The sequence below is a fragment of the Caretta caretta genome, chromosome 1 (genome assembly GCF_965140235.1).
Source record: "Caretta caretta isolate rCarCar2 chromosome 1, rCarCar1.hap1, whole genome shotgun sequence".
Taxonomy (NCBI): Eukaryota; Metazoa; Chordata; order Testudines; family Cheloniidae; genus Caretta; species Caretta caretta.
In genome coordinates, this window is record NC_134206.1 from 218391913 (window position 1) to 218407739 (window position 15827).

The 15827-nt window shown below is 49.0% G+C and overlaps 1 protein-coding gene across 2 annotated transcripts in view; it reads right to left on the reverse strand.

The window, feature by feature from the left end:
* The window catches only part of LOC125623248 (alpha-2-macroglobulin-like), a 57574-nt gene extending 42685 nt beyond the window's left edge, over window positions 1-14889 (reverse strand). For both annotated transcript variants that reach the window (XM_075120420.1, XM_075120417.1), the window contains exons 1-5: window positions 14764-14889; window positions 8609-8792; window positions 7394-7550; window positions 7042-7094; window positions 1667-1687 (exon numbers count right to left, since the gene is read on the reverse strand). In XM_075120420.1, the coding sequence (XP_074976521.1) occupies window positions 1667-1687; window positions 7042-7094; window positions 7394-7550; window positions 8609-8792; window positions 14764-14852 (504 nt within the window). In that variant the 5' untranslated portion in view covers window positions 14853-14889. The remainder of the gene's footprint in view (window positions 1-1666; window positions 1688-7041; window positions 7095-7393; window positions 7551-8608; window positions 8793-14763) is intronic.
* Window positions 14890-15827: the final 938 nt, after the last annotated feature.

Below are 15827 nucleotides of genomic sequence, written 5' to 3' on the forward strand. Positions count from 1 at the left end.
GATTTGTGTCAATTTATTCTTTTACGTAGAGACTGTCCAGTTTGGCCAATGTACATGGCAGAGGGGAGTGACCTCTCATGGCTGACGGGGAGAGAGCAGGCCCTGTTTCCAAGAGACCCCACTAGGTGACACCGAAGGCAGAGTGGGTGAAAGGACCTTCAGCTGACAAGTCCCACTGCGCTGTCGCAGTTATTGAGAGTTGGCCCCACACTTAAGTCAAGTCAAAAGCGGGTAGCCTAGTGTGAGGCGGATCTGGAGATGAAATGACTATATGACTCAGAGGAGGCTGGGAAAGAAGGTTTATCATTGGGCTTGTGCTGCCTTTGCCATCTTTATGATGGATATAGACAGAAGGCCTGAAAGCTTTTTCCACATGAAAAAAAAAAGTGTTTTTTCGCCCCCCTGCTTATTGTTTTAACTTCAGAAATAGCAGGAATGCCACGTCTGATCTCCCCTGGTTTCTCACCAGATCTCAGATGTATTTATTGTGAGCGGCCACATCTTAACTGAAGGGGTGGGAGTTGGAAACAATTATAACAATAAAAAAAATACCTAGCACTTTGCATCCATAGACCTCAACCTGCTTTACAAAGGAGGTCAGAATCATTATCCCTGTTTCACATCTGGGGAAACTGAGGTAGAGAGAAGTGAGCTTACTTCTTAAAGTCACCAGTAGAAGGGTGGGAGAGTTACCAATAGAACCCAGGTCTCCTGAGTCCCACCACAGTTGTCTATCTAGGTCACACTGTCTCAACAGAGACAGCCTTTATCCCAACAGTTTTTTAATCATTGGAATTAAACAGCTGGCCACAAAAACAAAACAAACAACCCTAAATAATATTAGAGTCCTAAAGATCCCTTCCCATCTGAGGGGTTCAGTTTTCCTGCCACGGACTCGTATCATATCATCAACTCTCTAGTTCTCTTGTGCCCGCAGAGACTTCCAGAGTGGACAAGATCTGAATTTCTAATGGAAAAAGAGGCAGAAATAACAAACATAGGGCCCGTCTACATATAAAAGTTGTACTGCTTGAGCTATACTGGTGTAATGACACCAGTTCAATCCCCTAGTGTGGACACAGTTATACCAGGATAAAGGTGCCTTTGACCAGTATAGCTTATTTCTGTATGAGAAAGGGAATGAGCTATGCCAGTATAAGGCACCTCTATGTTGGTATAACCGGGCCCATGCTAGTGGCTGCACTGGTTTAACTATTTTGGTATAAAATCCCACCCCTGACTGACACAGTTAAACTGGAATGAAATCTGTGTGCAGACCAGGGCTCACTTTCACAAAAGACCCTTTTCAGGCTCCTTTAAGCAACCTAAAGAAGCAGAAAAGGTCACGGGCCCATTTTCCCCCTTTGCAGGTCACGTTCCAATGCTGCACTGCAGCTGAGGACTGAAATCTCTAGGGTGATCCAATGCTGAGATGATCCAATGATCACCCAGGGTGTGTGGGGTGAATGCAGGACTCTTATTTCCTGTTCCCACAAACTCACCCTTACTTCCTTGCTCTGAGCCCCCTAGTGGCCGCACTACCCATTCACAATGAATACCGCACTACACACCCCCTTTGCTGTGGAGCACGGGAGTCTCCCCGGCCCCGCAGCAGCCCCAGGTTTCAGCTAGCGGCCGTGAGAGTAAAAATCAACGTGCCACTTACCTTGATGAAGACCAGTGGAAACTGTGGGGAAAACAGGGAAAAGCAGAGTTAGAAATACAGGTCAGACATGCACTGAGCTCATCTACCCTGTTCAGGGGACTTCTGTGTCTCTGCATTTCCCTCTGCCCCTTGCTCTGTTACTCAATGAGAAACTCCAGCGGGGCCTTTTAATGTTTTAGAGCCTGAACTGGTCAGTTTAACACAGCTGTGAAATTAAACACTTTGTTTTGCATTTAGAGGATTCAGGATAAAAATGTCAAACCCACCCAAGTGACTTAGGAGCTGTCAAGGTTGATTCACCACTCTGGCACTTTGAGTGCAGAAGGTGAGGGCCTGCAAGGATTGCAAAAATTAATACTGGCCACTCCAGGCTGGTATTAAACTCCCAAGGTTATAGCTTCTCTGTGACCTTGGATGGGTAGATGTTGCCATGACCCAAATGCAAAAAATGCCTTTGAACCCAGGAAGGCACACTTGGGAATTCCTCCCTATCGGGGACCCTCAAGCCCTTTCACCTCCGCCCCTGTCCAGGGAAGAGCTGAGAAGGAAAACAAAGGAAATCAGTAGTTGCCACCAGCTAATTAAACAATATATGCACAAACCTCTTAGGACACAAAAACCCAATCCTGTTCTTAAAAAAGGTAAATTTTATTAAAAAACGAAAAGAAAGAAAATACATCTGGAACATAGGCTATGGCTAGATTTTAAAAAAAGCAAATATAATAATAAGCATCAAGATTGGTTTTCTTGAGGTGCTGCTTAAAGGTTACAAGCAAAACAAAAGCACCTGGGGTTAGCACAGAGGAGTCCACAAGCCATAAAGAAATAAACCTAATCCTAGACATTCCCTGATCTACTTACATATCTGGGTTTTCAGATAAGTAGTTTCAAGGTATGATTTGATGATTTTTCATAATGGGTTTAAAGCTTCTTACAGCATTGCTGCTCTGTGTCTGCTCTCTCCGGAGAACAACAACAGACAGACAAAGGGAAAGTTTTTTCCCAATTTTAAGAAGTTCTAGCCTTCCCATTGGCTCTTTTGCTCAGGTGCCCACTCCCTTCCTTTTATTTATGGGCTTTTTTAACCCTTTACAGGTAAAGCAAGTAGAGAACAGCTACTAACGGATTTTGTACCTAACTGGCTGGCTGGGTGCCCATAAAAGGGAGCTACTCCCCTCCCCCCGCTTCATTTATCATAGGAGCCTTTTTCAAAAGTGATTTAGGCACTTTAGGCCAGATCCACAAATGGACTTATGTATCTACCTCCCGTTGATTTCAATGGGAGTCAGGCACCTATGTACCTTTCAAGTTCTGTGGCTTAGGAGCCAAAGAGCCACTGACTTTCAGTGAGACTTGGGGCAGATCTGTAAAAGTGTTTAGGTGCCTAACAATGCAGACAGGTACCTAGAGGAGTTTCCAAGAGCTGAGGTACCTAGTTCCCACCACAGCCAATGGGAGTTAGGCTCCTAATTGCCTACGTGCTTCTGAAAATCCACTATGCGCCTATCTGCAACTTTAGGCATCTAAATCCCTTTGGCAATCTGGCCCTGTCATAAACATACAGCTAAGGGTAGCATAAAATCCCTCCTTTACCTGTAAGGGATTAATCAGTTCCATTAACCTAGTTGGCACCTGACCAGAAGGACCAATGGGGAAAGAAGATACTTTCAAATTGGGGGCGGGGGGTTGTTTGTGCTCTTTGTTGTTCTCTCCGAGACAAAGAGAGAGATCAAGCAAGTAATCCAGCTTCTACTGAAATGATAATCTAAAATTACAGAAATTGTAAGTAATAGCAAGGAAATGTATTAGAGTATCTTTTGTTTTAGCTTGTGAATTTTCCCTGTGCTAAGAGAGAGGTTTATTCCTTTTTTTTTTTTTTTTTTTTTTTTGGTAACTTTGAAGTTTTGCCTAGAGGGGAATCCTCTGTGTTTTTAAATCTTATTACCCTGTAAAATTACCTTCCATCCTGATTTTACAGAGGTGCTTCTTCTACTTTTTTCTTTATAATAAAGTTCTGCTTTTAAGAATCTGATTGGGTTTTTAGTGTCCTAAAAACCCAAGGGTCTGGTCTGTGTTCACCTTGTTTACCTATTTGGTTGCTATATTATTCTCAAGCCTCCCCAGGAAAGGGGGTGAAGGGGTTTGGGGGGGATATTTTGGGGAAACAGGAACTCCAAGTAGTCCTTTTCCTGAAACTTTGTCTAACTCACTTGGTGGTGGCAGCGATACCGTCCAAAGACAAGGAATTTGTGCCTTGGGGAAACTTTTAATCTAAGTTGGTGGAATATAAATTTAGGGGGTCTTTCATGTGGGTCCCCACATCTGTACCCCAGAGTTCAGAGTGGGGAGGGAACTTAAGTTTCTAAGTCACTGAGGCCCTTTGGAAAGTTGCTGGTTTTCAGGGCTTTCAGGTGGCAACTCAATTCTCTGTGTCCTGCTCTGCAGCATCAGGCGGGGCCTGCTGCTGGGATGTCTCCTGAGGGACCCCTGCTCCTGCACATGCAAACTTGCAGTGAGGTTGTGGAGGCGGGTCAGCTAGGTCACAGTGTACGATGTGCAGAAAGGTGTGACAGAGCCAGGTATAGGGGTCTTGAGGCCCAGTCACATGCCTTCCCACAAGACAGAAGTGATCTCCTCAGGGCCTGACTCACTGCTGGCCCACCCCTGGTGCTGTCACTCACACCAGTGCAAAGTAAGGCACACAGAACAAGCCTCATTTGACGTTTTATGGCCACTTTGCTCTGGTGTTAATGATGCCGCAAGGTGCACGGCACTGGGGAATCAGGCCCTTAGGATGTTCCTAAAGCCACTACTGAAAGTCTCTGATTTGATCAAATGGAGAAGCCCAGTGCTTAATTTGTGCCAGGGCTGAGCCCCAGTATCTCCAGGCTTGGCAGTTCATAGCCCCGCACCTCTAGCTTGGCAGTAAATAGCCCCGGCATCTCTACGCTTGCCGCGTCACGTAAAAAAAAATTGTTTGAGCCCCCAGCACCTTTACAAATTAAGCACTGGAGAAACCAGTTATTCCAATCTTGCTCTGCATGTTAAGACCAATGGTTTCTTCTTTGACAGTTATTCTTTACAATTCTGTTCAAAGAACTAACTTCTCCGGTAGAGTTTTATGTTTCCTTGTGATCAGATGAAGTGATCAGAATCTCCTTGTTACACTAGCATGCTCCTTCACCTTCAGAATAATGATAATCTTTTGCCTCTGGAGATTCGTCTGCCCTGCTGCTCATTCCCTCTGCCCCGAATTCCTGTTCCCTATAGTCAGAGGGCCCATAAGGATGCCACAAACAGAGGATTATGATTTTTAAGATGTAACACAGAAGATAGAGGGAGGTTCTTAGCTCCACCAACTGTGAGCAATTTATCATGTAGGACAGAATTGTAGAATCACAGAAATGTAGGGCCAGAAGGGACCTCCAGAGATCATCTAGTCCATTCCCTGCACTGAGGCAGGACCAAGTTAACCTAGACCATCCCTGAGAGTTGTTTGTCCAACCTGTTCTTACAAACCTCCAATGATGGGGATTCCACAACCTCCCTTAGTAACCTGTTCCAGTGCATAACTATCCTTAGAGTTAGAAAGGTTTTCCTACTTTATAGTCTAAATCTCTCTTGTTGCCAACAAAATCAATTACTTCTTGGACATGGAGAACAACTGATCACTGTCTCCTTTATAACAATGTTTTACATATCTGATTATTATTGTCAGGTCCCCCCTCAGCTGTCTCTTCTCTACACTAAACAGGCCCAATTCTTTCAACCTTTCCTTATAGATCAGGTTTTTGAAACATCTTATTATTTTTTGCTCTCCTCTGGACTTTTTCCAATTTACTTACTTCTGGCAACATGATCCTAACAGGACAATTTCCATTCCCTGCTCCAGGGGAAAGATGAACATCCTCCCCAAGATCTTTGCCAAGACAATCTCAGAATCAGCTTAGCCTCACAAGCCAAATTTTGCTCCCAGTAACTGGTCTTAGTCTAAGGCATTACTAATGCACTAATGCACAATTTAGGCTCTCACATCAACTCCAGTTCCCATGAAGTCAGCGGAGTTGTTCCAGATTGACAGTGGTACAAATGAGATCAGAATGTGGCCCAGCATCTCAGAGCAAGGATCATCCCATCTAAACATTTCTTTAACCCTACTTCCTCTTGGGGTATTTCCAAGAGGCAGGAAGCAGACAGGAAGCAACCCCATAATCTCCTCTGTAGCTGGGCTGCTTGTGGAGAGGATCCCATTTGGGAGCCAGGATTACTGGCTATTTTAGTAGATGTCCATAAATCCACTTCAGAGGGATTTAGTCTCTGAACAGTCACTCTGGAAAAACATTGTGGGGTTCCACATTATAGCAACTTTGTGACCATCTCTGATGTCATGACTGTCACTCTACCATACACCATGGCCTTTCAAAACTCATGGCAACAGCAGAAGGCACAGAACTCTGATCCATTTGCCCAGGCCTCAACCATGGAATCCAAAGAAGAATCTATGTTAGCTGTTCGCAACATAAGGCCTATGGCTAACGCTACGATTTCAGCACAGAAATTTTTAGTAAATTTCACAACAGCGGTGTGGGAGAAAAAACAGTAAGTTATGGCAAGGTTACCAAATAATGTAGTTTGCACTACATCAACATGAAAAGAGTATAGTGAGGGTGCTGAAAGGGGAGGCCCGGGGTGGTGATGGGGGGCATGCTGTGCTCACCCTGCAGCGGCAGCTCCTGTCCTGCAGTACTTAGCCCGACTCCCCATTTTGGGCATTGGGACCTGGTGCATGGGGTCACAGTTCCACTCAGGTTTGGCCCGTCCACGCCTCCACAGATGGAGAAGGAGGGTCAGACGGGCCCAACCTGAGTGGGGCTGCATTCCCATGTGCCAGGTCACAACACCACTTGGTTTGGGGGCTAATCAAATGAGTTTTTACAGCCATATCCAAGATTTCATGGATTTTATTGAAATTCACAATTTCTGTGACCACTGTGGCAACAAAGTAGTAGCCTTATGACACACAATTGTGCATTTCAGATTCCAACCAGTAGAGGGCAGTGGTGCATTTACACACTAGCCAGCTTTATAGTATTGTAATATAATATAATAATTCATATTGTGCCATAAAGGGACATATTCTGTCCTATGTACACGCTGTCAAAGAAGGAGAATGGAGTGTAAATCATGGCAGAAACTGATCCCCACATAGAAGATGTGGGGAGTCAGATGGGATTATTTGATTTACCGAGTTGCTTTTACGGCTCTAGAAGGATGTTTATAGAAATAAGTTCCTCAGGACTCACAAAGGACTTTAACGGGGTCATCATCAGCGCTCACCAAGTCAGCCATGGAAACTGATCAGTGATCTGACCTACCTTCACATTCAGAGGACGGAAGTCTTCGTCCAGAGAGACGATCCGAAACAGAACTGCAGAGGGCATGATTGAGAGAGGAAGAGATTTTCACTGTTACACCTGCAGCCACTCACACAGGGACCATCAGTCATTGAGGCAGCTGCTGTGTGCATGCCTGGCCCAGATACAATGATCCATGGACACATGGCAAGGTTGGACGCATGCACCACACTCCCCTCTGTGACTAGCGGGGAGGCGGTGGGAAGGCAGGTTTACTGCCAGCCGTACTAACTTGGTGATGAGTTGTGGGGTCTCTGGGGAGGCAGGGAGGATTTCCTGCCTTGTATATAATTCCCCACCCAACTCCTTGTACCTGTTTGTCCCGGTTTGTAGATGGGTTTGTCCGTCTGGACAAAGACCAGGCTCTCTGAGTTCTTGACCAGCACCGATTTCCGGCTCCTGAACTCCAGTGTCGGCCCCTTCACCAGCACCGTGAGAAACGCTGCTGATGAGCTGCTGGACTTTGGAACCTGGAGAACAGCAAAAGAGCCGCTGCCTTAGAGGCTCCCCCTTCTGCACTGAGCCTTTGGAGGCTGGAGTTGTACATGAAACCCAACCAAAAAGGTCACCACATACCTACCAGAATCAGGGATTGTGGGGTCTGGGGAAAGAAAGCCAGGCTCTGCCAGTCTCACCTCACCCTGGTTTTGCAGGACTCTTCTCCTCCATCCCCACTAATGTCTCCTTTATGCTGCCAGAATCTTTGCAGTGATGGGGCCTCCACCATCTCCTCCAGAGGAGACGGTGCCTGCCACCCACTGCCATCCCCTCCCAACCAGGAGTCTCTGACTCCTCCACCCCAGTAGCTCATATCTTAAGAACTTCCCCCAGTGTCTTAGTCTCAGCTTTTCCTTCTGCCCATCACCCCTTGTGCTGCCTCTTGCCAAGATTGGGGGTCATTTCTCTTCCCTCATTATGCTCCTTCCTCAAAGGGATTGATGGACTGTGATCGTGTCCCCCCAGCTGTGGATCCCAGTGATGGAGGAAAATGGGAAGCTACATCTGATTCATTACTTCTGTGCTGGGTCCATTTTCTTCTACTGTCCCCGCAGCCAGCCTTGAGAGCTGCAGGGAGAAATCCTGGACTGGCCCCCGGGAGAGGCACCAGATGAGCTCAAGGACGTTGATGGTCTGGAGGAAGTTCTGTAACCTCCTCCGTCCATGGCTTTCTTTCCAGTCTCACTCAGAGGCTTGTGGAGCCCCCTGAGAAATGGGAGGCCAGCTGCAGCCATAAGGTTAGCACTGACTCAGAGAGAAAACCACCCAACAAAGCCAGCCACACCACAGCCTGTAGCAGAGCCTCTCCCAGCATTGTGCCAGGCACTGAGCTCAGCACCGACTGAAAATCACTCCTCTGAGTCACCCACAGCACTGCCGGCAGGAACTGTGGGGTTTTCCGTGAATGTCTCCTACCTGAGCCTGTCTCCGTTTGTGATTTCTGATGGTGTCAGGCCTTGCAGAGGTTGGTCCCAGGCTGTCACTATCTTACAGACTCAGGTAATAAACCCTGTGGGAGTCAGAGACTCACCGTGAATGGGATGCACTTGAACACGTCCTTCTCCGACACCACGTCTGCGATCAGGCTCCTGTTCGCCCCTGCGTATTCCAGCGTGGCGCTCAGCGTCACAGACTCGTTCAGGTGGGTCAGCTGGATACAGACCTTTTCAGGAACGTTGGTGTGGATCAGAAAGGGCACTAGCACCATGTACTGCCTGGGAAGGGGAAGGGCACAGGTCAGAGAGGCGGGGATGGGGAATGGAGAAGGTATTGATGAAAGGGCATGGGCTAGTGTGACAGCCGAATCCCCGACCATCCATCCACACTGTAATTTGTACATACAGGATGGTGAATTTCGTTTTGTTTTTGTAACATACTAGCTGGTCTGCTCAGTCAGCCAGGAACCTAGGACACCACCTGGAGCGAAGGAACTAGTTCTGTGCTAGCAGCGATTGCTGTCCAAGGGCTGTTTGTTCAGGCTCCCAGCAGGGCGTGGAGATGGCTTGAAAAGTTCCAGGCTGTTAACTGATGTTTGTGTATCCCACAGCCCCTCGCTGTATTATCTGAACAGCGGGGAGGGAGCTCAGATGAAATGCTTGTTGTACCTCCATGGAGACTGGCAGGCAGTTACAGAGGAGTGCGGATCAGGGCTTTTAATCTAACCCCCTCTCTAGCTGTCTGTGGATCTAGGTGTCACCAGCTGCCCTCAGTAATGGAGAGATACAAATGTAGGGATGGCTGTGTGCGATGACATCTGAATGTAGGGAATGGCCATTCTGCTAAAGGGGCAGAGTGACCTACTGTACAGGGATTTGGCCAGAAAACTCATTGCTATTGCTGGGTCTGTCAGTGATCTGCTGTGTGCTACTGGGCTTCACTTCTCTGTGCCTCAGTTTCCCCATTTCTCATATGGGGATCCTGAAGATGCTGCTTATGCCCCCCTTTAATGTACATGTAGATCTCTGGATGAAAAGTGCTAGCTTACAAGTTCAAATGTTAATGAGGACTTTACCCAGGTTGGCTCGCCCCTCACCAGCAATGACAACAACAGAGTAATTTGGGCTACAGAATAAGGTTGCCAACTTTCTATTTGGCAGAAAACCTAACACCCTTGCCATACCTCCTACCCCGCCCCTTCTCCGAGGCCCCACCGCTGCTCACTCCATCCCCCCTCCCTCCATTGCTTGCTCTCCCCCACCCTCACTCATTTTCACCAGTCTGGGGCAGGTGGTTGGGGTGTGGGCTCAGGGGTGGAGACAGAGTTGAGGGGTTCAGAGTGCAGGAGGGGACTCTGGGCTGGGGCAGGGGATTGGGGTGTGGGAGGGAGTGAGGGCTCCAGCTGGGGGTGTGGGCTTTGGGGTGGGGATGAGGGGTTTGGGGTGCAGGAGGGGGCTCAGGGCTGGGGCAGGGGGCTGGTGTGTGGGAGGGGGTTTGGGATGCAGGCTCTGGGCGGTGCTTACTTCAGGAGGCTCCCAGAAAGCTGCCAGCCTGTCTGGCTCCTAGGCAGAGGTACAGCCAAGTGGCTCTGCAGTCTCCATGCTGCCCCTGCATGCAGGTGCCACTCCGCAGTTTCCATTGGCCGCAATTCCTGGCCAATGGGAGATGCGGACCCAGTGCTGGGAGGAGGGAGGGAAGCAGCGTGCAGAGCTCCCCTGGCCACCCCTAAGCCTAGGAGCCAGATGGAGATGCCGGCAGCTTTCTGGGAGCTGATTCTTCCCTGCCTGGCACCTGGTGCAGAGTGAGTGCAAAGGGGGCCTGAAATCAGCCCTTCTGCTCTGATAGCATTTGACACCCACTCTGCCAGACACTGCATGGCACACACACTTCTCCCTCTGGGGTGAGGATGACAGAAGGAACAACATGTGACAGTCGTCTGGCTTAACACTCTAGTGGCAGGCTCGCTGGTACTGCAGTGATTAGCACACTATGAGAACCTACATAGAATAGAGACCAACGGCTGAGCCGTAAGAAGGCAGCAGGCAGTTTCCTGCAGTTGCACCTTATGGCTGCTAGAGGCAGCTGTGGCATTTGCTGAGCAGGTAGCCAGGTGCCTCCTCTGTCCCTGCTGGATCAGAGCAAGCGGCCTCGAGGTGATGGCAGAGGCTGTTAGGATATAGATATTCAGGCCTGTCTGCAAAGGCCTGTACTTTAAGAATTTAGGGGTATTCTTATCACTTGGCTAGTTCTAGAGGTATAAAAGAAAGAATCAAAATCACTGTCTGCTGGTGTAAGGGCCTTCTCTTACTGTGACAGTTTGAGGCCCTGTTCTTAGGCTAAGGCCTTTGGCTAAGCAACAGAGGCAGCCATAAGCTGTGAAGCGAACGGTCACATCCTCACATTCCAAACTAGTCACATTGAAAGAAGGTGCTATTGGGCTGTTAGGAATACACTCCTGTCCTGGTAATGCCTATCGCCTCCAGAGAAAGGGAAGTGCCTAGAAGATGTAAAAGGAAACTTAGTTTGATAGCATCCTGTCTGGCAAGAACTCACTTATCAATAGCTGGGATGTGAAATCCTCACTTCTGTATTGTTTTGTCATTATAGTTCCCACTTTGCTATTGTTTGTCTGTATAATCTCTGTCTGGTTCTGTGATTGTTTCTGTTTGCTGTATAATTAATTTTGCTGGGTGTAAACTAATTAAGGGGGTGGGATATAATTGGTTAGCTAATCATGTTACAGTATGTTAGGATTGGTTAGTTAAATTTCAGTAGAATGATTGGTTAAGGTATAGCTAAGAATATTACTATATAAATTAGGGGCAAACAGGAAGTAAGTTGGGATTCGAACATAAGGAAAAAGGAACTTGTATTTAAGCTTGCTGGAAGTTCACCCCAATAAACATCGAATTGTTTGCACCTTCGGACTTCGGGTATTGTTGCTCTCTGTTCATGCGAGAAGGACCAAGTGGGAGAGTGAAGGAATAAGCTCTCTAACAGAGGCTGCAGAAGCTGACTGGGGCAAAAGCACAATGTGAATAGGGTTACCATATTTGAACATTCAAAAAAGAGGACAGTCCACAGGGTGGCGGGGTAACCTTCGCTGTTGCAGCTGCCCTCCCGGATGTTTTTAAATATTTAAATAGGTCCATATTTTCCCGGGAGGAATTTTTAAAATTTAAAAATTCCTCCCGGATGCTGATTTAAGAACCAAAAAGCCGGACATATCCGGGAAAATATGGACGTATGGTAACCCTAAATGTGAGGGGTCTGATATTGGCCGCCACCACCCCCCTGTACAACCCCTCAGCCCCCATCAATCTGTACAGCCCAATGCATTGCAGGAGTTCCAGCCCCAGCAGCCTTACCACTCCAGCAGCTCTGCCCCCAGAGACCTTTCAGCACTGACCTTCCATAGCGGCCATGTGTTGTTGAGCTCCTTGGCCAGCCCTCCCCCCCTCTGCTTGGGGCAGGGTTTGTCGACCATGAGCTTAAATTTATGCTCATATGCAAAGTATTCACAAATATGCAAATTATTTCATTAAAATGTGCATAAAATGCCTCACACAGAGCAGAATAGACTTGGTGACAGTGCCTCATATTGTGTTCTTCCTCTGCCCTTTCAGCAAGAACAAATTTTCGTCTAGACTAAGAGAATGAGATAGGACAAAAGGCAGGTCTTGGTAAGACAGATGGAGAGAGAAGAGCGGGGCCTCTCCTGTAGGATGCAACTGAACACAAAATGGCAGCTGCTTCTGCAGCACAGAGGGGGGTCTTCTCTCCATTTAAAGGTGCAAGACGCAGACAAGTCTGACCAGATGAAACTACATGCTCAGAGTGGAACAGAGCGAGGCAAAAGAATTCAGAGGGAACCATTTTCTGTCAGAAAATGCAGTTTCATCATAATGGAGACAATTTGCAGGAGCGTGTCAATTTTGACAATATTTTGAATGGGAAAATGTCTAAATGAATTGTTTTGACATTCTTATTTAAATAACGTAAAAATGTTTTGACTTTTATATTATAATATGAATGTTATAGAATATTAAATATAATACATTATGATGTGCAACATTTTATATTACAGGTTTCAGAGTAGCAGCTGTGTTAGTCTGTATTCGCAAAAAGAAAAGCACCTTGTGGCACCTTGGAGACTAACCAATTTATTTGAGCATGAGCTTTCGTGAGCTACAGCTCACTGTGAGCTGTAGCTCACGAAAGCTTATGCTCAAGTCTCTAAGGTGCCACAAGTACTCCTTTTCATTTTATATTACAGTACAATGTTTTGACATTATCAAAAGGTAAGTGTTTAGATTTTCTGAATAAAATTTTTCTGGGATTTCCATTCCATGAAAAATTTGGACTGTGTGTTCCAATTTGCAATGAGACCAATTTTTGAAATGTCAGAATTTCTGGCAGGGTGGCAATTCAAAACAATATGGAGTGAATTGGATTAAGAGATCTGACATTGGAGTTATGGGTCTAGATCTATCTAGAGTGACCAGGTGACCGGAACACCTGGTCGAAAAGGCATACTGGTGGCTCCGGTCAACACTGCTGACCGGGCTGCTGACTGTCTGGTTGGCGGCGCCACGCAGCGGGGCTGGCAGGCTCCATGCTAACCTCCACTCCACACGGCTCCCAGGGAGCAGCCAGCATGTCCCCACTCTGGCTCCTACGTGTAAGTGCAGCCACGGGGCTCTGCACTCTGCCTCCGCCCCAAGCACCGCCCCCAGAGCTTCCATGGGCCAGGAACCATGGCCAATGGGAACGGCAGGGGCGGTGCCTGCAGATGGAGTAGTGCTCAGAGCTGCCTGGCCGAGCCTCTGCGTAGGAGCCGGAGGGGGGACATGCTGCTGCTTCCAGAAGCTACTTGAGATAAGCGCTGCCCGGAGCCTGCACCCCCAACCCCCGCCCCAGACTCGATCCTCCTCCTGCCCTCTGAACCCCTCAATCCCAGCCCGGAGCACCATCCTTCACCCCACCCCATCATCCTCAGCCCCACCCCAGAGTCCGCACCCCCAGCTGAAGCCCTCACTTCCCCCCACATTCCCCAACCTCCTGACCCAGCCCTCCCGCTCTCCAAACCCCTCCCACTCTCCAAACTCCAAAACTCAGTCCCAGCCCGGAGCACCCTCCTGCACCCCAAAACCCCTCATGCCCAGCCCCACCCAGAGCCTTACCCCGCATGCCTCAACCCCAGCCCAGAGTCCCCTCCTGCACTCTGAACCCCTCAGCCCGGAGCCCCTTCCTGCACCCCAAATCCCTCATCTCCAGCCCCACATCAGAGCCCTCACCCCCAGCCGAAGCCCTCACCCCCCCCACACCCCAACCCCTACCCAGGCCTGGAGTCCCTTCCTGCACCCTGAACCCCTAATTTCTGGCCCCACCCCAGAGCCTGCACCCCCAGCTGCAGCCGTCACCCCCTCCTGTACCCCAGTCCCCTGAGCCAGCCTGGTGAAAATGAGCAAGTGAGTGAGGGTGGGGAGAGCGAAGGAGAAAGGGAGGGGGGATGGAGTGAGCAGGGGGCGGGACATGGTTGGGGCCTTGGAGGAGGGGGAAGGGCAGAGGTCAGGGCAAGGGTGTTCAGTTTTGTGCAAATAGAAAGTTATCAACCCTAGATCCATCGCCTGCTGAATCAGGGCATTGTAAATTGTACCTGCTCATGTACACCAGCGAGGAGGGGTGCTGCCCCCAGGACAGGGCAGTGCCCACTGGAGGGCAAATGTTCTAATCTATGCCGGGCTCCAAGAGAAGTCTCTGCCAGTCGACACTGCCAAAGGGATACCCTGAGTCTGCCCAGCTCCTGGCTGAGCTTGGCCACGCGCCCTCTTCAGGCCCCTCAATGGAGGCGAGGTTGCAGCCAAGTTGCTAGTTTGCAGTGCCCCAGGTGGATATTCCGGCAGAATGTGCCACAGCCAGGGTCTGTGCTGACAGACAGGAATCTAGGTCACTGACTCTCTTTGGGAACAAGCACAGTCTGTGGCTGCCAAGGGAAGCAAACTGGCTTTAAAGAAGAGGAGAAAAGATCAACACTTTTCTGAGCTCTCCCTCACAGGCAAGGAAACTGGAATAACAGGGGGGCTGCAGGGCAGGACTGAGGGGCATTGGCAGAGCTGTGTGGGGAGCCCAGGACTGGAATGGCAGGGGGGCTGCAGGGCAGGTCTGAGTGGCATTGGCAGCGCTGTGAGGGGGATGAAGGAAAGAAAAGAGAAGACAGCACGAGCCCCCTCTGCGTGTGCAGCTTACGGTTCGGTGGTGGGTGACGTGTCTACAGGGAGGAGGAAGAGGAGCAGGAGGAAGATGTTCGGGCCTCCGGGCAGCCTGTCCTTCCCCATGGTGCAGAGCGAGGATGGTGAGTGAGGCAGACACACAGCCTTGTCCGCTGGCTCCCTGCACCCTGGCTGTCCGCTGGGTCCGCCCCTTTATACCTCTCTCTGCAAACAGCCCCCGGGAGGGGCGAGACAAGGGCAGGGGACCAGGACCATTTGGGCAATGGAGAGAGGTACGTGAGGAGGAGCCAGAGCCAATCTTAACTCATGGCACAGAAAATATCCCTGGCCAGACCCTGAGAAACTGATCACTCTGGTTACAGTGTGTATGGTAACACCCATTGTTTCATGTTCTCTGTGTATATAAAATCTCCCCACTGCATTTTCCACTACATACATCCGATGAAGTGAGCTGTAGCTCACAAAAGCTTATGCTCAAATAAATTTGTTCGTCTCTAAGGTGCCACAAGTCCTGCTTTTCTTTTTTTGGGGAGAAGAGTATTTATTGGAGGTGTTCATGTGAGACACTGTCCTGTGTCTGAACCATTCACCCCCATCCCCTCTTTGTATCCCTCCAGCAGCACTCTGCGGTGGTTGGAGAAGCCCTTTAGCTCATTACTGGGCCAGTCCAGCATTCTGTGGGGACTGGAACAAACTCCCCAAATCCTGCCCAGCGTTTCCAGAGAAACCTTTTCCGTCCCCATTCCCAGTACTACCAACCACAAGAGATCAAAAAGCGCAAGTCAGACCCTCAACATCATCAGATTGGCCTCCCCAAAATCTAAGGTTCTATATAAAGAAAGACACCATTGTGGTTTTGGTCTTTTGAACTCCCCGTGCCCCTCCCCCGTGTGTGTGTGCAACTGTCAGTCTGACCCACTCTACCAGAGGTTTGGGTTAAGGGGATTTGGGGCCCTGCTGCAGGAGCTCTCACCCCCACATCTGCCTGTCCCATGTCCAGGCATTAATCCTGTTCCCCAGCCCCCATCAGTTCCCCAAGCAGCCCCCTTCAGCCTCATGTCAGTTCTTACTGGGTCTCTT